General features: G+C 40.9%; 1 protein-coding gene across 1 annotated transcript; it reads left to right on the forward strand.

Moving 5' to 3' along the window:
* The first annotated feature begins 13,091 nt into the window (after positions 1–13,091).
* On the forward strand, positions 13,092–15,969 carry LOC135696996 (mucin-2-like). Its single transcript, XM_065216540.1, has 5 exons — positions 13,092–13,213; positions 13,280–13,441; positions 13,550–14,887; positions 15,116–15,676; positions 15,744–15,969. The coding sequence occupies exons 1-5, from the start codon at positions 13,165–13,167 to the stop codon at positions 15,875–15,877; spliced, it is 2,244 nt and encodes a 747-aa protein (XP_065072612.1). The 5' UTR covers positions 13,092–13,164; the 3' UTR covers positions 15,878–15,969.
* The last annotated feature ends 10,247 nt before the right edge of the window (positions 15,970–26,216 follow it).

Here is a 26,216-nt window from a genome sequence, read left to right on the forward strand (position 1 = left end):
CCCATACAACAACAAAAGCCTTTTGGGAATTCAATAATAGTCAACCTGTATAATATTAAGTAAGTGTAATAAATTCTATCGCTAGTAACTTATTGTAATCGGCATCTACTCACTCAACGTTTGCAATCAGAGCTTCTCTTATCGCCGCCGAGCTGGTGGCGATCGATTAGCTAGACCTCTTTCCATTTCCTAATAAATATCAATCACTGCGCAGCGGAGAAGAGCGATAAGTTTAAACATGACAGCCGACTCATTGAAACGGATTAAGCAAGGCGTGTAACGTCCGTCGCGTCCGATATCAATGTATTTATCATTTGGAAATCGTGCGATAACATGTGTTCGATGCCTGCGTTTTACTGTTTGTACATTATCTGCTAATTTTATCGCGGTGTGGAAATTTGATTTATCGACTACAGGAAATGGGGTGATTAATGTTTCAATGTGTACGCTTTTGTGTGACATTTTGCAGTGCAAAATGGTCTGTTATATAAAGCACATTTCCAAAATTTATACTTTGACTGTATTACGTATTACCTAATATTCAGTCGAAGACAGTAAATCGATTAAAATGTTGTGCCTTTCAAGAAATCAGTAAGCTCGCGGTAAATAACATTTTGCTCAGAATTCGAATCGATTCGGTCGTGAACAAAGTTGTTCAGCGTAGTTTGCCCAATATTAATTTCGGGTACCGACAACATTGAGCAATGGGTGAATTCTTCAGGGGTATTCTTTAGATTCGGCGTAGTAGTTTGCATCCATGTCTATCACGCTAAAGGTCACGAGTTCAAATATCATCCCGGATAACTCACGAATGACCTAAAACGTGTTTTTAGTGACTATATTTTAAAAAGTAAGAGATTATAGCCAAGACACGACCGTAGATTTGACGTAGGATTACGAAAGGTAGTTTTGATGTCACAACAAATGTATAGTAAATATAAAATTGATTTCTCAACTCGTTATCAGTGAAAATGTTCGATAGGTTGAAATTCGGAAGGAAGCTGAGAGTTCTGTTTTTGAGGTGCCAATCCTGGACAATATGTCTTGAATACAAGCTCTTATTTGAACTCTTTAGTAAACTCATTTATCAATCAAAAAATATGCGAAAACTCATTGTAGGAATTTATTGCTAAATTCAAAGTGTTTCTGGTCCAATAGGCCTTTTCAATGCACCACCAACGTAGAGTGTGCCACGCGAGTTCGAGAAGAAACGTCAACCAAACCGTTTGTTTACATCAGAATAACTATTTTTCACAACGCAAATTAAAGCATTTTTCATTCAAAATCTTGCCAATTTCCATCAGCTATTGTCTTATCGTACGATTTTCCACTGATATGAACTGATTTGTACCTTAACTATTCACACACAAGAAATCCGGAAGATGATAACCACTAAGGCACTTTTCTAATTTTCAATTTTTCTCAACAAAAATATTCCTCAACACCAGCAGGATTTTTGCAAAAACGATACAGAATTAAATTTTTCAACTGTAGATTAAGTTTTGAAGCATCTCAAATGAAACAATTTATCAGGAAAAGTGAAAAAGTGTTCCACTTCCTATGTCTCACGGCAAAAATTTCTGCTCACAACACTCTTTTTGACGTTCTCATATTCAACACCAGAGGTTGAATCGATCGCTTAGTTTTTATTAAAAAGGCCTATAGACAAATCCAATAGAAACTGAGCGATTGTTTCAGTCTCTAGCTGGTGAATAGGGGAACTCTCAAAATAGTGATGATGGCGGAAATGTTCACCGTGAAGCATTGGCAAATCAAGGTTGGCACTCGCGGAGAATAGAAGAACTATGAGAGTGATGATGGAACAGAGAACAGACGTCCAACTTCCACCAGAAACTTGTGTAAAGATAAGTGGGAACGTCGCCGTTACGTGTCACTAGCATCTCCTGATTTCCTCTATATTTTTTCCACTTTCGAACAATTTGCCGCTAGTATCGATAAATTTTCTGTTGAAAATTACCACTCGGTGCTACCGGCGCTGAGTGTCTAGTGTAAGTTGTGCGCCATCAGGTTTTTTAAGTGGGAAGTGGTCGTTAGTGGCGCTTAAGTCAAATAGGAATCTTTACACTAGTTTTTAGAGAAATTTTGTTCGAGCCTCAACGTCTGTTCTCTGTGATGATGGTTTCAAAATTTTACACGGTGAGGTATACAAGTGCAATCTTCAAATGCTTTTATTTTGAAAATGGAGCATATTATTTAAATATTGTTCATGCTACGCTAGTACAAAACTTAAGGACTACTTAATAGACATATAATATAGAAAAAAAAAAAAAATTCTTTTCAGATTTTTATGTGTAGACATAGATTTCAGCTTTTCTACAACTGTAGCGGCAACCAGATTTGAATAAAATGCTCAATTTTCAAAATAAAAGCATTTAAAGATTGCACTCGTATACCTCCCCGTGGAAAATTTTGAAACCATCATCACTCTCATAGTTCTTCTATTTTCCACGAGTGCCAACTTTGATTTGCCAATAGGTCTTTTTAATGCACCATCAACGTAGAGTGCGCCACGCGAGTTCAAGAAGAAACGTCAACCAGACCGTTTGTTTACATCAGAATAACTATTTTTCACAACGCAAATTAAAGTATTTTTCGTTCAACATCTTGCCAATTTCCATCGGTAATTGTCTTATTGTATGATTTTCCACTGATCTGAACTAATTTGCACCTAAACTATGTACACACAAGAAGTCCGGAAGATCATAACCACTAGGGCATTTTTCCAATTTTCCATTTTTCCCATCAAACACATTTTTGAACACCAGCAGGATCTTTGCAAAAACGTTACAGAATTAAATTTTTCAACTGTAGATTAAGTTTTGAAGCATCTCAGATGAATCAATTTATCAGGAAAAGTAAAAAAAAGTGTTCCACTTCCTGTGTCTCAAGGCAAACATTTCTGCTCACAACACTCTTTTTGACGTTCTCATATTCAACACCAGAGGCTGAATCGATCGTTTAGTTTCTTTTGAAAAGGCCTATAGAGATCTCCAAGCGCAATCTCACGAACACTTAAGTCCAACGTTCATATATAAAAATGAAGAAGAAGAAGAACCAAAAAGGTATCGCGATATCACAACTACTTAAAAAGGTAGCGCACGGTCTCACGCACACTTTTGTGCATCTGGAGAACTCTATAGGAAGAGGAAACATTTTCACCTTTCCTGATTAATTTATCCACGGTAGGTGCTTGAAATCATCATCCGCGTGGAATATTTTGTTTTCTGTTCGGGTTCGTAGTGCTCCGGCTGGTGCTTCCATATATTTTTGATGAGAAAAATTAAGATTTATAAAATTGATCTTCCGGATTTTTAATGTATGGTTATTTCAGCTGTAAATTAGTTCAGATCTGTAGATAATAGAAAAATAAGACCACTCCCAATCGAATTTTGCAAGTTGTGCAATAAAATATACATTATTTTGAATTTTGAAAATCGTCGTTATGATGTACAGCTCGATTCAAAGTCAATCTGGACGCACGGTTTAATACACCACCGCACCGCGTGTATTATTCCACTGGTGGTTGGAACGAAGAAATTGGTGAAAAGTTTTTCTCGATTGATCGACGCATCCCGAATAAGAAAATTAATTGTGCACAAACATCTAGAGAACCCTTCGGGGTCTGCCTTAAAAAATAGCAAAAGTGTTAATATTCCCAAAGTCAACGGTGAGTCTTGTAATCAAACGTTACAAGGATACACTGAGTGTGGATAGTCCACATCGCTTCTATCATAAAAGTGGCACTAGGGACAAAGTGCTGAGGAGAAAGGTGTTAAGGTACGTGAAAAGCAACCCAGGTATCTCCATACGTGATTTGGCAAAGAAATACGATTCCAACTTCTCCACCGTGCGCAACATCCTTTCAAGAGAAGGATATAAGTCTTTTTGTGCCATTAAACATCCGAATCGCTCCCTGAAACAAAATTTAGTGGCCAAAAAGGAGCACGATTACTATACGAACGAGTTTTGACGAAATTTGATGGCTGTATTTTAATGGATGACGAAACATATGTCAAACTGGATAATAAACAAATCCCCGAACGAAAATTTTACCTGGCAACTGGTCGTGATGATGTCCCTTCCAGGTGTAAATTTGTGTTTGCTGATAAGTTTGCTCGGAAACTAATGATTTGGCAAGGAATCTAATGATTTGGCAAGGTTTTCATCACATCTCACACAATAAAGGCGAAGGTTTACATTAAAGAGTGTCTGAAAAAGTGGACTTTACCCTTCATTTGGCAACACAAGACCAACGTTATGTTTTGGCCGGATCTAGCCAGCTGCCACTACTCTAAGGAGGTACTAGAATGGTATGCTGCGAACAATGTTAATTTCGTCGCCAAAGAGATTAATCCTCCGAATTGCCCTGAGTTCAGACCGATCGAAAAATATTGGGCAATTGTCAAGCGAAAACTTCGAGGATGCGGTAAAGAAGTGACAAATGCGTTTAAAGTGGAATAAGTTCGCCGCTACAGTGTCACCAGCGACTGTGCAGATCATGATGGCATCGATCACAAGTAAAGTGTGACAGTTCGTTCGAAACGGTGAAATCTAATAACTTGTTATATATCGTTTGAAAGCTGAACCTTTTGATTGACGTTTTGATCAACCGTGTATATTGTTTAACTCTTGAGTTATGATCACTTGAATGCGTCCAAATTTACTCTGAATCGGGCTTTAAACAAATGGATTGGATGACATTTCCTCTCAAAATCGGCTAGCGCACTGTACACTGGTGGTGCATGAAAAGACTTAAAAGAACCTATTAACATGGTCATGTGGTAGGGGAAATGGCTCTAATGTTGGCCTTATCTAAGATCTAAGATTGGGCCCATCGTTAAAAATCTGCTATTTATCAGTTTTATCTAGATGAACACATTGGGACGGTAGTAATAGATATTTTTGGTCACTATTGAAAATTTAGTCGATTGCTGAATTTATGTATGGGCTGGGTCATTATCAAAGAGCTTTAGGAGTGATGTGGCTGGCAGCAAGGCCACAATATTATTTATGGTGGTCCTGAAAAGAACCGTTTTGTCGTGATTGTAGAGTAATACCAACAATCAATACGAAACTAACGATTTTAAATTGGCTCACCACTTTAGTAGCCTATTGGTCCCAAGCAAACGATTAACGTACCCTATTCTAGTTGAAATTCTATTACTACACTAAGTTTGTTTTGATTCGCTATGAAAGTTTGACAGATAACATCAGTGGTGTGTGGATTCATGCAGAACATGCAGGGGTGAGTGAAATAGCTTGGGACTGCTTGGGACCGTTGTTCTGGTACTGAGTGAGCCAAAAATAATAATGATTTTCTTCGGGACCCAGTGGTCTTAGAGTTACCTCTATGGTAATACTGAGCTATTTGGGTGTTCAACACAGATGAGGCTGGCGAGCTGTATGTTGTTTGTAGCAAGGGTGACGCGCTTGGCATAGATGACCCGCAGGGACTCACGGTGCGGCTTCTTCCTCCTTGTATGGATGCTCATGTGGACTCTGCAGCTCGCTGCTTGCGGACAGCCTTTCGTTGTGTACTGGAGAACAATGTTCAACGCCACACGCCGAAAGCACTGCTGCTGCTGCTGATGCTGACACCGACGACCGGACACCACCACACACGGTGATTGAATGAGCACCGTTCAGTTAGTTAGACCGCATGGAATTCGATTTTAAAATCTTTGTTAGGGAAAGTGCTTTTTGCAGCCAATCGGTGATAATTTTGATCACCATTGCAACAGTTGGACATTTGTGTAATTTTAAATAGTGATCTATTGAAAATTAATAGAATGTTCATTTTAGCAGTTTAGTGGATAAATTTCTAATTGTTTTGCTTGTTAAGAATTAAAATCCATCTGCTATTGACTGAGTTATATGTGGTAAAAACCTGACCACTGTTCGTAATGCGGTTGATTTTAGATTTGTTGAAATTGCTCCCCCCAATATGTTGCCGAAATTCGTAATCCTACGTCAAAAAATAAAATAGAATAAAAATAGCAACCCCTTAAGGTTTCAAAATGTTTCTCAATAATAGCCCCTTGGAATTTGCAACAAGTAAATGAATGTATTTCTGCGGTTTCCCATACATGTTTCCATACCAACTATAAAATTCCCCCGCAAATCCAAATCGTAAGGAAATTCGTTAAAATTAAGCACAATAGGTTTGTTCCCGTACTAGTTTTTTTTTGCTGTAAGTTGAAGTAAGAAGGTAATACAGGAATCCCTGATTAGCGCGATGGGTGGTGCCGTCTACCCACCGCCCTTTTTTCAGCAATCTTTAAACAAATTCAGCTGATTTTTTGCATAAAATTCGGGCCAACTACAAGCTTGCAACTCACAAAAAGTCAGCTCAGTTGGTTGAAAGACGGTTGAGAAATGTGTAGCCGGCACTGGCCGATCTCGTGTAAACATGCGGTTTAAGCGCCACTTCGGTAAAGGAGACCGCATGCCAAATTGAATTTATCCTGATGAGACTGCCTCAGGGCGAGTCCAAGTATAAATCTTCCTTAAAAGAACAGATGATCGGATAGAAACCCCTATTGTGAAGCAGCTGTTTTCTCTATCTACCTACTGTGATGTGCTCTTGCGCTTTCTTCTCGGTGTCTACGATAAGTATCTCACGACGATGCGGCAAGCGAAAACGGCAAAGCTTGGCACCCTGGTGTCTAAAATGAATGGGTTGGATGGGCGTCATAGATGACGACACGTGCGCACGACACCCAACCTCAAAATCATAGGACTTATCCAAATCAGCAATGCATCATGCTCTTCGCTCTATGGTCGGCAAAAAAGAGCTTTGGGGATGATGTGGCTGGCAGCAAGGCGAGTGAACGTTAACTCTTAAACGACAATAATTTATGGTGGTTCTGAAACGAACCGTTTGGTCGTGATGGTTGAGTAATGCTGAGCTATTAGGGTGTTCAACACAGATGAGGGTGGCTAGCAGTATGTTGTTTGGAACGAGGGAGACGCGCTTGGCATAGATGGCCGACAGCAGCCCACGACGAACAACTGAATCCGATCAGTAGCGCTGCGGCTTCTTCCTTCTTCTTCGGTGAATCGAGGGCTTTTGAGAGCAGTGATGCCACATATACAGATTTACCTGTCATCATACAGATTTTTGTCCATTTTTTTTTGAAAAGTATACATTTTACAAATTTACAGATTTTTCAAATAAGTGGAAAATATTGTTCATTTTTTATTGCGTTTATTAATTCCGATAAAAAATCGTTTCTTCCTTCTGAGCAGCCTCAATTAACTCTTCGAGCACCAAACCCAAAAAGCATTTTTCACTAAATAACTAAAAAACATTTTGAAAGGACTTCTGATGTTCAGATTTTAGGATTTCCCTTTCCCTTTCTTATTGTTCAATTAATCATGTCACATGGTGACAGGTATGTTGGTTTCTACAATATGTGGTTTTGTCAAATCGGTTGATCACCATTGAAACAGTTGAACATTTGTGTAATTTTTAATAGTGACCTATTGAAAATTGATAAAGTGGTCATTTTAGCAGATTTGTAGGAAAATTTTGAGACTAGATGAGACTCACCCTAGTGGCTCAGGCAAGACTCCCGGATAACTAGCTCAGTAGCATGAGATCCCAGAACTGTGTCACAGGGCCGGCATGCTACTGGATAATTCGGAGGGGCTACGCGGAGCAAAGTGTGCAGAAACTGTGGGATTTCTCTAGTGATGGTGAAAAGATAAAGTGTGGATGGAAAAAGTCTAGAAATTTATTAAAATGGTATTAAGGTGCTGATGGTTTTATTGGGCTATTGTGGGGTGTGTTGTATGGGTTTCTGCTTCTTTTGTACGTACCGGGGGTGTTTGTAGGACGATGGCGAGCTCTCGCGGGTGGTGATTGTGCTGAGGCCGATGTTGGTTGACCGCGATGGCGGTCCGTGGCTTGATCACTCCGTCGACAATGGCGGATCGGTGGCTTCAACTGGGCTGGAAGATGGCGCCTGGTGACTGGAGCTGTGATCACGACAATGGCGGATCGAAGGCTTGTGTTTGAGCGTTGCGATGGCGGTTCGCAATCAGGAAATGTAGCGATCCCTGTGCAGCGACCCAAGTAGTATTTTCTATTGGCAACGGCGTCTTCCTTCGTTAGCAATATCAGCTGACCGTGACAAGGCCCCCTTGGTCGAGCCGAGAAGGGTCTTCCTCCTTAACGATTAGGACTTCCGAATCCGAGGATACTCTCCTTTCTGGCAATCACAAGCCGGATAGTGGAAGGTGCTTGAGTTTTAGACCAAGACAGTCGAGACTGACTTGGTCGAAACGTGCCGATCGTGAGGATATTCGTAGAACAAATAAAAAATGTCCTGAAGGACAAGTGGTTGTTTAAAACCAAGCCAAAATCAAATTTGATCAAACTAAGTTGCCCGAACGGAACAGAAGGAGGTTGTTCACTGAACTTTGAGGCACTTTGTTCGGTTAACTCACGTCTTGTACGCACGAACGCCGGTATTCTTCTGGGCAATGGTTGACCATCGCAGTTCTGGGCAATTGTTGACCATCCATATCATATCCTTCGCCTATTCAGTTTTTCTATACAGTTGATCACAACACCCTATCGATCCTGTCTCGCTCAATTAAGTTTATAAAAATATCAATTTCAATCTAATCCTACTAACACAAATTTATACATTTTTCAATTTACAGCGATTTTACCAACAATCCTACTAGCCCAACACTTACACTAAACAAACACTACAGTTTACTTAAACAACATGCAAAAATTCAAACCTAGGACATTATAACTAAACGGTTACAATTTCCAATCGATTGGCTTGTTTAGAATTAAAATTCATCCGCTATTGACAGAGTTATAAGTGATTAAAACCTGACCACTTCTCGTAACGCCGTCGATTTGTTTTTTTTTTTTAACTGCACCCCCAATATGTTACCGAAAGACGTGATCCTACGTCAAAAACCAATTAGAACGGACTCACCAGTTGATTCTCGGCTGCGGTTGATTGCTGCGCTGCTGTTAATAGCGGTGACGATGATGTTCAATACCAGCCAACGATTTCCACGTGGGTGGACGGACGGTGATCTCACCAGAGGTGGCGCTTTTTATTTTCCTTGATTTATTTTCAGTCGATCTTGTTTTCCGTGCTGAGGACCAATGCTACCAACGCCAGGAAGGCAGGCAGCAGCTCGCACACCTGGACCCTACCTATCGACCCATCAACTCATGAACCGGAGACCAACGGCTTTACTTCCCTTCCGAAGAAAAGCGTGATCAGAGATGTTATGCCTCAGAACATCCCGGCGGCGCCGACTGGGATTGAACCCAGCCAGGCTGCCGGCGAGGCATTCTATTTTAAGGTTCACAGTTTACTTTGATGCATTTTCGAAAAATTCAAATGCACTTTTTTATCGACGCATCATTTGAGATTGCAAAAAGCTCGCGTCATTCTATTCTTTTTGCTATTTTACACAAAATGACGCGAGCTTTTTGCAATATGAAATGATACGTCAAAAAAAAAACTGCATTTGAATTTTTCGAAAATGCATCAAAGTAAATTGAACCTTAAAATAGAATGTCTCGCAAGTACCACCACTCAGCGGCGCCGGTGGTTTAGTGGTAAGCGTGATAACCTTTTGCCTCTGTCGTTTCGCTACTGGCACAGTTTTTGACGTATGGATTAGATCTTTTCAAGTATGGCTAATTTAATATTTACAACATGGAACGAAGGCTACAAATGGCGGTGGGTAGACGTCACTACCAACCACGCAAAGCGGGTATTCCTGTATTCAGTGTTCGGAAAATCATTCTCAAATCTCATTCATTGAGTCTCCTTGCGAGAATAAACTCGCGTGCGAATGTGACAAACAAATTCACGCTTGAGATTCTCATGCATATTCACGCACTCACACTCACAACGTCGAAAAATCATTCCAACTTTAAACTCATAAAAACCACTCAATCGTCAATTGATACCATGGTTATTAGACTAATGCAAGTTTTGACATTTTCGCTCCACAGTGCTCAAACGGTTTCAAATCGGGTCCTGATTAGTTTCCCAAAATTTGAACTCATTCGATAAGAAACTGACTTGGCGCAAACCATTTGAAGTTTATATGGAAATTACTATAGGAAAACCAAATGTTTTGTTCATATCCATCTAACAATTTACCATATCGCACTGCTTTAAAAAATGATAACTGAGCTCGTAGAAAATTTTCTCAGCTACAACTTTGTCCTCAACCACTTTTCAACTGGGCTGGAACAAATTTAAGCATCAAAAGTTATCAATATTTCAAGCCACTAATGTCTTACGATTATGCTCAATCAACTGTTCAGCAGGCAACATTGGTGTTTCTGGTGCTTGGAATAGAGCACAAAAATCATGGCTACTATGTCACACTGCAAGATACAGTGTTGCTCACAAAACAGCTGCTTGATCATGCCATAAGATTATCAATCTCTTAAACAATTAATAACTATTTTATTTGACGTTTGGCTCAACAACTATATTCTGCTAAGTTGAAGCTGAGAAAATTTTCCATAAGTATAGTTTTTGAATTTTTGAACAGTGCAATATGGAAAAAGGTAAGAAGACAATGAACAAAAAGTTTTGATTTCCCATAGTAATTTCCATATAAACTTCAAATGGTTTGTGCCAAGTCAGTTTCTTTTCAAATGAGTTCAAATTTTGGGAGACTAATCAGGACCCGATTTGGAACCGTATGAGAACTGTGGAGCGAAAATGTCAAAATTTGCATCAGTCATCATCATGTTTTGTTAGTTTTCCAACCGCTGTTGCACAAACAAAAGTTATAACAATAAATAACGCCAAGATATCAATAAATGAATTTTTGAACCTGAAAACTAATCGGTGATTTTTGCGACGACGATTTTGTAAGGCAAAACGCATAGGCGCATAAACTCATGCATGAGTTTTGAGTTTTTGAGATTTTCCGTACACTGCCTGTATTATATTCTTACAGCAACTTACAACAAAATCAAGTACGGGATCAAACCTAATGATGGTCAACCGTTTTTCCTCCGCATAACGACATTTCGTATAAATATGTTCGCAAAATGGACAGTTAGCTTAATAAACGTTTCACATAATGGACGTTTCGCAAAATTTATGTTTACCAAGTAGTTATGTTCATTTCAAATAGAAGTACTTTGTATTAAACAGCAAAACAGGTTATCTTCCATTTAATTCCACTTAATTAATTTTAATATCTATGACAGATACGTATTTCGACTACAATGTGCAGTCTTCATCAGTTTCACGAACTAAAGAACTTATCAAAATTTAACCGCGGTGAATGGTGCCTTGATTTCTCGCAAATGCTTTATTCTGGACACTTATAGAACATTCAATGGCGCACATTTTTTCTGCGACAATCAAGTTGCTACCTCTTGTTGTTGTACATTTATAAAAAAAAAATTCGTGAAAAATACGCACTGTTTTAAAGTTAATTAAATGATTTAATAAAAAAAAAACACCATAGTAGTTTCTTCAGTCAGTCTAGCGTGTTAATCAAATGGAAGTGATCCATAATTGTGGGGCTAGTGTAATTTAAAACAAGCCAGCGACGAAAAGAAAAGCATCGACTTGAATAATGTAAACATAGCCGAACTTGCACAGCTTTTATCACGCATATACTCTAATCTGTGATGCAGTAAGCATACGTGTATGTGAGCTTTGGACGGATAAACACTTGCGCCATGGTAGCTTTTTTACGCGACATCTACAAGTGAAATAATACAAACATCTTATCTCTGGCTTCTGCTATCACATTAGGCATGGGCGGAGCATTGAGGCATCTTGCATTGCGTTTTTACTCGCTTCATTATCTTACTTTTATTTTATTTTTCGGTATGATTAACCCACCCAAAAAATAATCACCAGTTTGTCAATAGAAATGTTACACAAAATATGTCAATAGAATGCAAAAACAAACAATGAGCCACTGTCTTCGTACAACCAGGTATGAACTGAGGGGGTGATTCTATCTAAAATCGAAGACATTAAATGAAGAAGACTGGCAATTCTGTCAGAATCGAAGCGACAGATACAGTAGCGCTGCGCTCGAGTGAAGGTGGAAGTAACGCATAGAGAAATGAGCAAATATACAAACCATTATTCTGAGGTTCTAATCTTTGCTATCCAATTAGTTCGAAGCATTTACCTTTTCGCGGTAGATGACGCGATTGTGCCGGTCTCATAGCGGTCGTATGAGAAAATGATAGAGTTGCCAGTCTTCTTGATATGTTGTCTTTGCTAAAATGCAGTGTTGTTTTGCTGTCGTGAGATGCACGTGCGATGTAGATTTCCTGCAAAAAGATGGAGCGCGAGGCGAGGAGATAGATTTAGATGCGTAAAATAATAATAATAAAAAAAAAATTGTTGTAAATAGATTCGATTGCATCGAACATCTGACGATTGAGATTTAGATGTGTTGTCCCCGTCGGGACGAACAGAAGTCTGAACCAAGCATTTAATCAACATAATTGATATCAATTGTTGTCATTCATAAGTACCTTTATTTGACATTTATAATAATCAATTAGAATCAACTTCACGTGCTAAAGTGTTGACAATCATGTATGTCTTGCTCGTAGCCGTGGTGTCAAATTGAGATGCCTAAGATTAAATCAGAGGCCTCCATGTGGTAGCCTGTCATACTATGGCAGAAGGTGGCAGGTTCGATCCCCGCTCCGAAAGTTTTTCTAGTTCCCTGAGTATAAAGCATTATTGTACTTGTCACAAGCATAGAATGTACTCAATTAACAACTGTGGATTTGTTCAAAGAACACTAAGTTGAGAGCACGTAAAAAGTTTCAATTGGGACGTGTCGGTCAATCAGAAATGGTAAACCTATTTTCATCGCAATTACTAGTAGATTCATGATTCACTGGAGCTCTCATTTCCCGCATACAACGATCTCATTTAATCTAATGTGATAGAGCTATTATTTGCATACGGTATTGTCCTATCAGTGCTCTTCATTGCCTCATCGATAAGGGGACACCTCAGCAATTGATAATGGTCATTTAGAAAATTATAAATTTCGGAAGCTTGCCAGCAAGTTGGGCCATTTAATCTCTGTCAATTGTTTTCTCCGGTGCGGTGACGGTACGTCGCGAAGATATCAAACTCGGCGACAATGTGGATTCGAGTCACGTTACTCGCACTGGTTGTGATTTTCCATAGAGGTAGAACATTTAGTGTGAATTTTTCCTATTGAAAGTGAGAGATCTGAAACAGTTTCTTTTGTTTAGTTAATCCACAAGTAATGTGCTACGAGTGTATGGATTGTGACATTAATCCTGCAATTTTGGTGGAATGCGGAGAGGTGATCCTAACGTCAGTGCAGCCTACGTTACCTGATACTTCTGAGCTCACTTCTCCGGATCCTACTTTTATTCCTACTATACCGTCAAGTCCTGATCCGACATGTGCTGATTGTGGTCCAGGAACGGATACAACACCAACATTTACGCCTACTTTGCCTACGAGTGTGGATCCAACGTGTGCTACTTGTGGTCCAGAAACGAATACTACTCCGGTATTCACTCCTACATTACCAACAAGTCCACCACCAACGCCACCACAAACGCCTACCCCAAGTTTCCCAGATCCAACATGCCCTACATGTGGTCCTGAGACGGACACAACGCCAATCTTCACTCCAACCTTACCAACAAGTCCAGATCCAACATGCGCTACATGCGGTCCAGAAACGGATACTACGCCAATCTTCACACCAACTTTACCAACAAGTCCACCGCCGACGCCACCACAAACGCCTACCCCAAGTTTTCCAGATCCAACATGCCCTACATGTGGTCCTGAGACGGACACAACACCAATCTTCACTCCAACCTTACCAACAAGTCCAGATCCAACATGCGCTACATGCGGTCCAGAAACGGATACAACGCCAATCTTCACACCAACTTTACCAACAAGTCCACCGCCGACGCCACCACAAACGCCTACCCCAAGTTTTCCAGATCCAACATGCCCTACATGTGGTCCTGAGACGGACACAACACCAATCTTCACTCCAACCTTACCAACAAGTCCAGATCCAACATGCGCTACTTGTGGACCAGAAACGGATACAACTCCAATCTTCACACCAACTTTACCAACAAGTCCACCGCCGACGCCACCACAAACGCCTACTCCAAGTTTCCCAGATCCCACATGTCCTACCTGTGGTCCAGAGACGGACACGACTCCAATATTTACTCCAACCTTACCAACTAGCCCAGATCCAACCTGCGCTACGTGTGGACCAGAAACGGATACAACTCCAATATTTACGCCAACTTTACCAACAAGTCCACCACCAACACCGTCACAAACGCCTACGCCAAGTTTTCCAGATCCCACATGTCCTACCTGTGGTCCAGAAACGGACACGACTCCAATATTTACTCCAACCTTACCAACTAGCCCAGATCCAACCTGCGCTACTTGTGGACCAGAAACGGATACAACTCCAATATTTACGCCAACTTTACCAACAAGTCCACCAATAACTGATACAACGCCACCACAAACTCCTACTCTTCCGACTAGCCCGGATCCAACATGCGCTACGTGTGGACCAGAGACGGATACAACTCCAATTTTCACACCTACTTTACCGACCAGCCCGGATCCAACATGCGCTACATGTGGACCAGAGACAGATACAACTCCAATTTTCACACCTACTTTACCAACAGGACCGGACCTTACCACCATGTCAACACTGCCAACCGCTCCTGAACCTACATGTCCTACTTGTGGACCAGAATTGGACACAACCCCAGTATTCACGCCAACTCTGCCGACAAGCGCTGCGCCAACTTGTGCCACATGTGGCCCAGAAACAGGTAGGGCGAAGCCAGGGAAATTAACGTTCCCTACTATAATAACCGATGCAAACACACTTAATCCTGCAATCACGCTTACCCCTCCTATCACATTTTCCACAAACTCACCCATTATCACACCACCGCTTACTGTCACATCGGGTCTTGTAACACCTCCGATAACTACTCCATGGCCCAATTGGTCACAATCCTCGCCGCCAATTATTACTCCACCGATCACAACTACAGGTGCGCCGATCACACCTCCTCTAACAATGTGGCCAACGGTTCCTCCGACCATCCTAACACCTCCTGTAACTACACCTCAATTTACAACAATCTGGCCATCGACTTCGTTTCCAATTCTGACGCCGCCCGTTACGGGGCCACCCGGTGGTGTAACGACTCCTCCATTCACAACAATCTGGCCGTCAGCTTCAACACCCGGCATCGGGGGACCAACAACTCCTTCTTTAACGACTATATGGCCTACTTGGCCGGAGCTAACACCTCCCACCCTTACGCCACCGTTTACTACGATTTGGCCGTCATCGACGTCATGGCCATTGCCACCCATAACTTCGCCACAGCCTACTTTTCCAACGATGTTCCCGCCGATATTAACGACGCCTTCGCTAACCGGGCCACCAGGAGTTCTGACGACGCCATCGCTCACAATGGCTCCAGAGTGGGGCCAACCTTCGCTTACTCCTCCGACACAATGGGCACCAATATTGACACCACCATCGTATCCGGTTAAAAGGCATCTGCCACTGCCGGTGAGCATATGCTACTCCACCGAACAGATTGGTAAGTGCAACAATCTGAATGAACTGTTTTCATAGAAATGATGAACCATAAACCTCCCTATTTTTAGTAAATAATCGACGGGTGATCAATCGAGGCTGTACGAAACGTGACCACTCGGTGCAGACGACATGTGCCACTTTGAACAACAACCAAGCATACACAAGGTGTTCCCTGTGCGCTTGGAGTCTCTGCAACCGATAGAGTCTGTATTGACAAGTAGGATTTAAGATTAACTGATATTAGATATTTAAGTTTAGTGTTATGAATAAAAAATGTTCTATATTTTAATGTTAGCTATCAAAATGGTTTGCTTGAGTCTTCCATAGCCAGCGTTATATATTTCTTACTATGTCTTATTAATCAGCATTGACATAATCAATCATCGGGATAACGCGTGATGCCCACAATTTCACCTTGTCGACTTTGACATAATTGATGCGAAATCATACAAGGTAACATGCTGTACTGCTCTGCGTAACACCGAAGAATCAAGTCGCCGGCCGCAGACAGCTGAGCTATAGGAGCGTGTTTAACTTGTGTTGTTATCTATCGTATTTTTTTACCTCGTCGGCAATGATCTGTTTTCCACTGTGTCTCCAAACAGACGGCTGAATTGTGATATGTTATCTGCCACAGCCGGAGTCGCACGTCCCTATCTAGAATGCAACTATTTTGTTTTAACGGGCTGCTCCTGTAGTTCATGCGAAGTTTTTTGGGGGGTGTGATTTACACAATCACTGTCCAACATGTACTTTGCCCCCGAATAACGTCATTTCGATGTCAGCCGTGGCAGTAGTAGCGTTTCATCACACATTTCGGCGGTAATCCGTCATTATCCACTCAAACAATAATTAAGTAAAGGGAACGTGCCATTCTGTGCTGCGATAACGACATTTGTCATAGTCATTCTCAAATTAGAGTTGCTTGAGTAGATGTAACACCTTGTTTCGTACTTGTATATTTGGTACTTTTTCATGACCGAATGCAATTTGAAAAATCCAAACCAAATACAAAATGATACATCATTTTTTGCATCAGTGGTTCTCAGACTTCCGTTAACTATCACCCATTTTGCGGCCCATCAATTAGAGACAAATGTTGTAAGGTCAAAATGATCTTAAAAAACGCTTACCAAAATGGATAATAGCTTATAAGTCACATGAATACCATAAGAACGTCAAATAGCTTTAAGTCTCAAAAACAGATAAACATAAAAATAAGATAAAAAGCGGAGGGACCCGGCGTAGTGAATAACACGACAAAGTCAGGATTAGAAATCGCATCCCCAGACAAGTCACGAATGACCCAAGCGTGTTAAACTCACTGTAAGAAAAACAAATTGTAGAAAGGGTTTGACAACACGAAAGGAGCTGTAAAATGATTAATCATTATTAATATTTAAATTCGGGTCATCATGAAATGCCGATCTTAGAACGTCAAAATGTGTCAAAACGGCTTCAAAATGTTCAAATAACATTTTAAACACCATAATGAGTTATTATGGGGATACTGGGTCTCAGATTACCTGATCAGTAAAGGCACGGAGGCGGCAGGTTCGATTCTCGGTCCGTTCAAAGAAAACTTTTGGGAAGGAAATTTTTTTGACCTCCCTGGGAATAAAGTATCATTGTGATAGCCACACATAATACAAATGCATGCATTGGTTGCCAAAACAGCTCTCAATTAATAACTGTGGAAGTGCATCTAGAACACTGAGTGGCGAGCCGGTAAAACGCTCGCTACAGAAGCATAAACGCGAAGACAGCCTATCAAGAAGACTGGCAACTCTTCCATTTTCTCATTCGTATGGTATAAGACAGGCACAATCGTGTCATCAAAGGTAAATGCTCCGAACGAATTGGATAGCAAAGGTTCCATCCACAGAAGAAAGGTTTGTGTATTTGCTCATTTTTCGATGCGTTGCTTCCACCTTCGCTCGAGCGCAGATCTACTGTGTCTGTCGCTTGGATTCAGGCAAAGTTGCCAGTCTTCTTGTTATGTTGTCTTCTATAAAAGCCTACACGCTAACTCGAAGTACCCATTAAATGAGTATCTTGTACTCATTTTGTGAAATTATTCAAATCTGTCAAAAAATGGGTATTTTCAAAAAACGAAAAGCGGGTACTTTTTCCCCATTTGAGAAAATGTCTTCTCCAAAAAATAATGGGTAAAAATATGCTTTTAATCAACGTCAACACATCCCTGACGAAGTGAAGACCCAACGTGTCTGATATTTTTTTTTAATAAGTGAGTGTTGCGATCATTCGCGAAGCGAGTATTGTCTGTTTTATTCGAGACAATACTCACCGAAACCATTTCAAAAATTTTCGTTATAGGAATTTGGAACCGGTTGTTAGGAGGTAAGAATTAGAAGTGCAATCATAATGAAAATTAAGACACGTATTTTGAAAATGTGTTCCGTTTCAGGCTAGCGAAGAACTCTAAAAAGGGAAAAGCAAACCTGTGCGATGAGCAGCATCTGTCGCGGACCGACCAGCAGTGAACTGGATCTAGTTCCAAAAGTGTTCTTTCGCAAGGACAACTTTATGCCTTGGAACTCGGTTTTATGATAATTATTGTGATTATAAACAATCAAGAGTATGACGTGTTTCAATTATTTTGAATATTTTAATAGGATTTACGTGGTTTAATGCCAGCTAGTCCCATGAAGCAAAACACAAATCAACAAAATGGGTACTTTTTATTCATCTACAGAAACAAGAAAGGTAATCTTTTTTGACGTATTCATCGAATACTCATTAATGAGTAAAGTCTGTTTTACTCATTTCATGAGTTAAGCCACTTTTCTTCAAAATGGGTATTTTTTTACTCTACTTTTAAGTTAGCGTGTAGAAGAAGGAGAAGAAGAAGCATGGCGTAGAAAAAGCAAAAAAAAAATTGCTCTAAACTTTAGTTCCAATACTCTTTAAATATTATTAAATCTCTGGAAATACTTAAATCAAGTAAGACGTTATTTTGATCATTGTACACTCCCGAGCATAAGTTTAAGGACACGTCCAAAAAAAGATGACAAATTTGTTATGTTCATATCTCTGTCATGTTACGTCAAATTTTCGTTCTCTTTAAATCATTTGAAAGGTATTGAATGGAACTTTCCTCGTAGGCAAATTGTTCAATATAATTTTCAAATTTTGTGTGCTAAAAGTTCACCCAAAGTTACAATATTATTCAAAATTTACTCTGAAGAATCGTGACTGATTTTCTCAGAATTGGGCTGGCCAAATTTTGAAATAAAAGTAGTAGTAGAACACTTATATATCGTCCATTAATTATGTCACACTTTTAGGGGGAGAGGGGGGGGGGGTTGGAAACTGTGACGAGTCTTACAAAAACCAATTAAGGTCCATATAAAAAATGTGAAAAAGGGGGGAGGGGGTGTTGAAAATGGACCAAATTTGCGTGACATAATTAATGGACCTTCCCTTATGCTGTACCATTCATACCATTCAAATAACCTTTAGAGATCTAAAATTGAACAAAACATATTTGCATAGTTTTTTTGGGAGTCCTTAAACTTATGATCGGTAGTGTAAATCTTGTTTACATCGGTATCTAATGCAATTGTTTTTAATGTTGATGACAAACATTACGCGTTCGAAGATAATTGTGCCAAAGAGTTTGTCATTTGTACTGTAAGTAAAATATGTATTTATTCACTATACTCATACTGATAGGATAAAATAACTATTTTGATGATTTAATTGACAATTGCTGCATTTTATATTCCCACTGCCCTTTTCACATGTTTGCCTAGTACAGAATTTGATCAATGGATTGAAATTAACAACTCATCTATTTCTATCTATCAATCTATTATCTATCTACTCTTATTATGATCGAAACAGATTTTCCATAAAAAAAATTATGACAAATCCGTTTCGATCCACAATGTGTGTAGGTAAGTAGGTATTAGGTTAAGAATTGATGTAGCTGGAAAACAGATTTTTTTTTAATTTTCAAATAAAAAGACACATTAACATAAACTAAAAACCATAATCGTACTTTTCTCTGAAGCTGGAAATCTCTTGTTTAATACTCACTAAATACTTTAACCCTCGCAATGAATAATATCCAACCTAACACATAAAATCCCTGACAACATTGAATAAACCTTCAACAGATATTTGTCTAGCAACCAGGGAAGCAATCTATTTTTTTCCTTGATTTGTTTTCCGTCGATCTTGTTTTCCGTGCTGAGCACCAATGCTACCGACGCCAGGGAGGCAGCTCCCACACCTGGACCCTACCTATCGACCCATCAACTCATGAACCGGGGACCAACGGCTTTACTTCCCTTCCGAAGGAAGGCGTGATCAGAGATGTTATGCCTCAGAACATCCCGGCGGCGCCGGCTGGGATTGAACCCAGGCCTGCTGGGGTGAGAGGTAATCACGGGGAAGCAATCTAGTACTAGGTGTTTCTTATAGTGCTGCACCGAATATTTGGCCGCCATAATATTCGGCCGAATACTTTGAGCTAACAAAATTTCACTCAATCGTTTTGTCGGCCACTCGTTTGTAAAAAATGGCCGAATATCAGTAAAATTTCGCATGTAAACATCGAATACCAGGCCAAATAGCACTACTCGGTGCAACTCTAATTTATTAAGTATTTTTAAGGATCTATTGGTATCTAAGATATCAGACAAAACATAAATCCGCATTTATGGGAGATTAAGTGGTCCTTAAGTGTTGATGTGCGTGCCTTATAGATTATTGACTACTAATTCATGAGCCGAGCAATACTCGAAACATAGCCGCTTCCACGTGTCGGATGATGACAGCCAGTATATGCCCATATATGTGCTGGTAGCGGGGTGTGGGCAATGTCATCACGATTAACCCATATCGTGATGATAGCAAGGCTGAGGAGTTGCGAATCGTCGAGCGTCTGTCCACCAGGAGATGCGGCTCGAACAGCGTCTATCTGGGATCCAGCGGCTGAAAAAGAAATGTTGTATTGTGTCAGCTAAATCCAAGATGGCAGCCCCATCTACACAATAACCCGAGCGTCTGTCCACCAGGAGGTGCGGCTCGAACAGCGTCTGTCTGGCATCCAGCGGCTGAAACAAGAAATGTTGAATCGTGTCAACTAAACCTAAGATGGCAGCCCCATCAACACGATCTAGGTATCGCGACCCTGGTACGGTAGCATACTGAATTATAAATGAAGTAAGAAGAAGAAGAAAACGAACGGAATTTTCGGCAACTGACCCAACGGCAACGAAATAAGGACAATGAATGGAAACTGGGTTCTTGGAATGTCAGAACGTTAAATGAACCTTGTCGAGTGGGCCTTCTGGCCCGTGAACTGCAAAAGGTGAATGTGAGTGTGGCTGCTATTCAAGAAGTACGGTGGCTTAGATCTGGAGAACGTGAATTCAGGGCGGTAGATCCTATCGCCAACACATCGTTCAAATACCATATCTACTACAGCGGTGGCGATAGAGCGGAACACGGAGTTGGTTTCGTAGTGATTGGGAAACAGATGAAGCGGGTTATGCGGTGGAAACCGGTTAGCGAGCGCATCTGCGTTTTGAGGATTCGTGGCAAATTCTTCAATTACAGCCTGATCAACATCTACACACCGACTACCGATAAATCCGATGACGTGAAGGACGCGTTTTATGAAAGCCTGGATACAACCTATGATGAGTGCCCTAAACACGACGTGAAGATTGTCATCGGAGATGCACACGCGCAGGTCGGAAGAGAGGAATTCTTTAGCCCAATCATTGGAACAGAGAGCCTTCACTCTGCAACGAATGAGCACCCACTTTGCACGCAAGGATATCCGAAAGCACACCTGGAGACACCCTAATGGTGAAACTCGAGATCGACCACGTGTGGTAGATGGTCGGCATTTCTCGGATGTCATAGATGTGACCTTCAGGGGTCCTAATATCGACTCGGATCACTACCTCGTTGTCGCGAAAATTCGAGCGCGTCTATCGACCGTTACGAGTTCGAGAAACCGGAGATCGATGCGTTTCAACATCCAGCGTTTGACAGTAGATGGTGTTGCTGCAGAGTACCACCAGAAGCTGAATGAGCGGATAGCGGAAATCAACGTGAACGAGAATCTCAACAATCTGTGGGAAGCTGTCCACGGAGCGGTGAGCACAACAGCACGAGAGGTGATAGGTACAGCTCAGAGGCGCCCCCGGAACGGGTGGTTTGACGAGGAGTGCCAGCGAGTGACAGAGGAGAAGAACGTCGCCAGAAGCCGGATGTTGGTGTCTGGTACCCGTCAGAACAGAGAGCGGTACAGGGTAGCAAGGTCAGCCGAGAAACGAACCCATCGCAGGAAAAAAAGGCAGTACGAGGAACGCGTTATTGCTGAGGTACAAGAAAGTATGGAGCAGAATGATATGCGAAGGTTTTACGCAACTGTCAATGGCATGAGGAGTAAGACAGCGCCGTCTCCCACCATGTGCTATGACCGTGAAGGTAATCTGTTGACAGATAAAACGATGGTGGCTGCCAGGCAGAAGGAGTACTTCGAGACGTTGCTGAAACGGAGAGAACGAGAGAGCATCTACAAACAGAACACACATCGACGACGATGGTCAAGCTGTGGAACCACCAACGCTAGAAGAGGTGAAAAAGGCGATACGTGAGCTGAAAAACAGTAAGGCTGCGGGGAAGGACGAACTCCTGGCCGAACTTCTCAAACACGGAAGTGAGCAGCTACACCAGATGATCCACCGTATACTGCTCAAGATATGGGAGGAGGAAGAATTGCCCGCTAGTTGGTTGGATGGTCTCGTTTGTCCCCTCTACAAAAAGGGGACTGGAGTGCGCCAATTACAGAGGAATCACGCTTCTGAGTTCGGCGTACAAAATATTATCACGTGTTCTTTTCAACAGATTGAGACCGCTTGAGGAATCCTTCGTCGGCGAATAGCAGGCTGGTTTTCGTGAGGGTCGATCAACGACGGATCAAATGTTTACCCTGCGTCAAACCCTCGAGAAGTTCCGGGAATACAACTTGCAGACTCATCATGTGTTAATAGATTTCAAGGCAGCGTACGATTCAGTAAAGAGAAACGAGCTATGGCAGGTAATGCATGTTGCAGACGAGATTTCGGCCTCGTTCGTGACCCTAGATGGGTTGAAGCAGGGAGATACTCTTTCGAACTTGCTATTCAACATCGCCCTCGAAGGAACGATTAGGAGAGCTGGCGTGCAGAGGAACGGTACCATCATTACAAAGTCGCACATGTTCCTTGGTTTTGCGGACGACATCGACATCATCGGAATCGACCGTAGAGCCGTGGAAGAGGCGTTCGCGCCTTTTAAGAGGGAGACAGCGAGGATTGGTCTCACGATAAATTCTACCAAAACGAAGTACATGAGTACAGTACAGCGTGGGAGCAATAGTGGTGTTGGTAGTGGTGCTAGATGGCGAAAAATTTGAAGTTGTGGACGAATTTGTTTATCTTGGTACTTTAGTGACGTGCGATAATGATATTACCCGCAAGGTGAAAAGGCGTATTCAGCCGCGAACAGGGCTTTCTACGGGTTGCGTAGCCAGCTGAAGTCCTGCAGCTTGCGTACGAAAATGAAATTCGCGCTGTACAAGACGTTGATTCTGCCGGTAGCCCTTTATGGCCACGAATCGTGGGCATTGAAAGAGGCCGATCGGAGAGCTTTCGATGTCTTCGAGCGTAAAGTGCTGCGAACAATACTCGGCGGTAAACTGGAAAATGGCATCTGGCGGCGTCGCATGAATCACGAGTTGTACCAAGTATATAACGGCATGGATATTGTGAAGCTTATACAACACGGCAGGCTACAGTGGGCTGGGCATGTGGCACGAATGCCGGAAGTGCGTCAAGCGAAGTCAATATTCAGCAGGGAACCCGGAAGAGGACGTCGGCTTCGGGGTAGGCCACGCACGCGTTGGCTTTGTGCAATTGAGGAGGACATTAGGTCCTTGAACGTCCAAGGCGATTGGAAGCGATTGGCTCAGGACCAAGACCAATGGAGACGGTTACTTCGTTCGGCGCAGATTTGAATTCAACGAGTCGTCGCCCATCAGGTACCCAGGTAGGTTGGAAATGCTATCTAATATTAAGCTTTAGTGTGATAATTTATTACCTAGATAAAGGTCTGGTAGTTCCGAGAGTACGGCAGTATGAAAATTTAATAGAAGTTGAAAATGGGCGCCGGGCCATTAATGCACACTTCTTTACCTAACTCATACATTAAAGAATGACTTGAAGTATTTCTTCAAATCTACAGGTAAACAGTACGCGTTTGACTTGCTCATATAGTACTGCCTGCGCCTGTAGAATATTTTTAGCGACGTTTCATCACTACCTAAAGCCCCACGTTTCCGAAAGCATTTCCAGTCGATGGTGTGTTATAAATATAATGCAATTCTTCTTCATGTAATTGTTAAAGTTATTGCCTATATTTAGCCACAACTTTGTATTTTAAGGTATATCTTTTGACACGTCTGCTGAAAATACATTTCGCTCAAGGATTTTAGCACCTAATTTGGAATCAGGGAACCCAAATTTATTAAGAACATTTGCTGTAAATGCACTGAAAAGTAAATTAAGGGATTAATCAATTTCACTCCATATCAACATTTTCAAATTTGAGATGTAATTTTGGTATAGTTTCTATTTTGACATAGTTGTTCGGATGAATAATACCGATTGTATGAGAAACAATAAAGTTTAATCTTCTGTCATCAAGCAGCATTAATGTAAAAAAAATCTTTAAATTGCTTTTCTTACTGGGTAGCCAAAAAAACAGGTACTTTTTCATTGGTAAGGTTGTTCAGCTGCAGTGAACAGTTTATTTGCCGAATTTTACCAACACATTTTTTTCGTCTGTTTGGGACCTAACACCACTGCGACCAGTAATTTGATCTTTTGTAGTATATCCCGTGTCCTTAGTTTAGTGCATGTCGTATTACTCCATCACTATTGAGAAATGATGAAGTATTCGCTTTTGATACAGTTATCATTCTTGCATTTATCGCAAGGATCCGACTCTAATTGAAAGGTCCCGCTATTTGTACCCTTCGGAGTGTTGAAACACCCTCCAAAAGCGCGCCCAGTCAGTCAAAATTGGATTCCTTAGCAACAAAATTAAGGAATGACACCGATAATGACTAATAGACTGATGCAAAATTTGAAATTTTCGCTCCACAGTGTTCAAACGGTTTCAAATCGGGTCCTGATTAGCCTCCCAAAGTTTAAACTCATTTGATAAGAAACTGACTTGGCACAAACCATTTGAAGTTTATATGGAAATTACTATGGGAAAACAAAATTTTTCTTTCACTGTCTTCTAGCCTTTTTACATATTGTACTGTAAACCAATTCTATTGCTATTCTTATGGGAATTTTTATCAGCTACAACTTTGTAGCTGATAAAAATTCCTTTGCAACTTTGTTTTTCAGCCAAACGTCAAATTAAATAGTTATTAATTGTTTAAGAGATTGATAATCTTATGGCAAGATTAAGCTACTGTATTGTGCAATGTGACATAGTAGCCATGATTTTTGTTCTCTATTCTACGCGCCATGAACACCAATGTTGCCTGCTGAACAGTTGATTGCGCATAATCGTAAGACATCAGTGACTTGAATCATTAATAATTTTTGTTCCTTACATTTGATCGAAAAGTGGTCTTGAACAAAGTTGTAGCTGAGAAAATTTTCTACAAGCTCAGCTATAATTTTTTAAAGTAGAGTGAACTGGTGATTTTTGAGATAGATATGAACCGAAATTATGGTTTTTCCATAGTAATTCCCATATAAACTTTAAATGGTTTGTGCCAAGTCAGTTTCTTACTAAATGAGTTCAAATTTTGGGAGGCTAATCAGGGCCCAATTTGGAACCGTTTGAGCACTGTGAAGCGGAAATTTCAAATTTTGCATCAGTCTAATGACTACCCAAGTAACAATTTTGATTTTATGAGGGTACTGTAGATCATGATTTGGACTTGTAGAATGTTATAAAACCTCTATAAAGCTTACAATGTTACTTGGGTTTGCATCCCTAGTTAACCACTTCAACCTAGGGAACAATAATAGAAAATTAGGAATCACATAGATGAAAACTAACCAATTTTTTCGTTGTTTCAAGATCATCCTCGGCGGGCAAAGCCGAGTTTTGTCACTATCAACAATGTATGCCTTGTCAGGACTAGGAATCGGTGATAGATCTTACATCCCGTAACGTACTACGAAAAGGTGATCACCACATACTATACATGGTAATCGCAAAATACTCAATACACTGGAGTCGCTTTTTACGCGGGTGATACGTCCCGCGTAAAAAAAAACCGCGTAAATTCCGGAATCCACGTAAAAAAACCCGTGAAAATTCCGAAATCCGCGTAAAAAACCGTGTAAAAAAAAAACCGTGTAAAAAACCGCGTAAAAAGCGACTCTATAGTAATTACTATTAAAGACAGGTTCAATGCCATCCGAGGTCAGTGGGATTTTTCTGAGGCAACAAAATCTCTGGTCACGTCTTCCTTCGGTAGGGAAGTA

The sequence above is a fragment of the Ochlerotatus camptorhynchus genome, unplaced genomic scaffold (assembly GCF_037179485.1).
Source record: "Ochlerotatus camptorhynchus isolate MF236.1 unplaced genomic scaffold, CSIRO-AGI_Acam_v1.1 ptg000064l, whole genome shotgun sequence".
NCBI classification, from domain to species: domain Eukaryota; kingdom Metazoa; phylum Arthropoda; class Insecta; order Diptera; family Culicidae; genus Ochlerotatus; species Ochlerotatus camptorhynchus.

What these genes read in the sequence shown, in the direction of transcription:
- LOC135696996 (XM_065216540.1), top strand. Translation starts at nt 13,165, where the DNA reads ATGTGGATTCGAGTCACGTTACTCGCACTGGTTGTGATTTTCCATAGA. An exon ending in TATTCCTACTATACCGTCAA is followed by an intron (nt 13,442 to 13,549) that starts GTCCTGATCCGA and finishes CTTGTGGTCCAG; the next exon opens with AAACGAATACTACTCCGGTA. An exon ending in CTACTCCACCGAACAGATTG is followed by an intron (nt 15,677 to 15,743) that starts GTAAGTGCAACA and finishes CCCTATTTTTAG; the next exon opens with TAAATAATCGACGGGTGATC.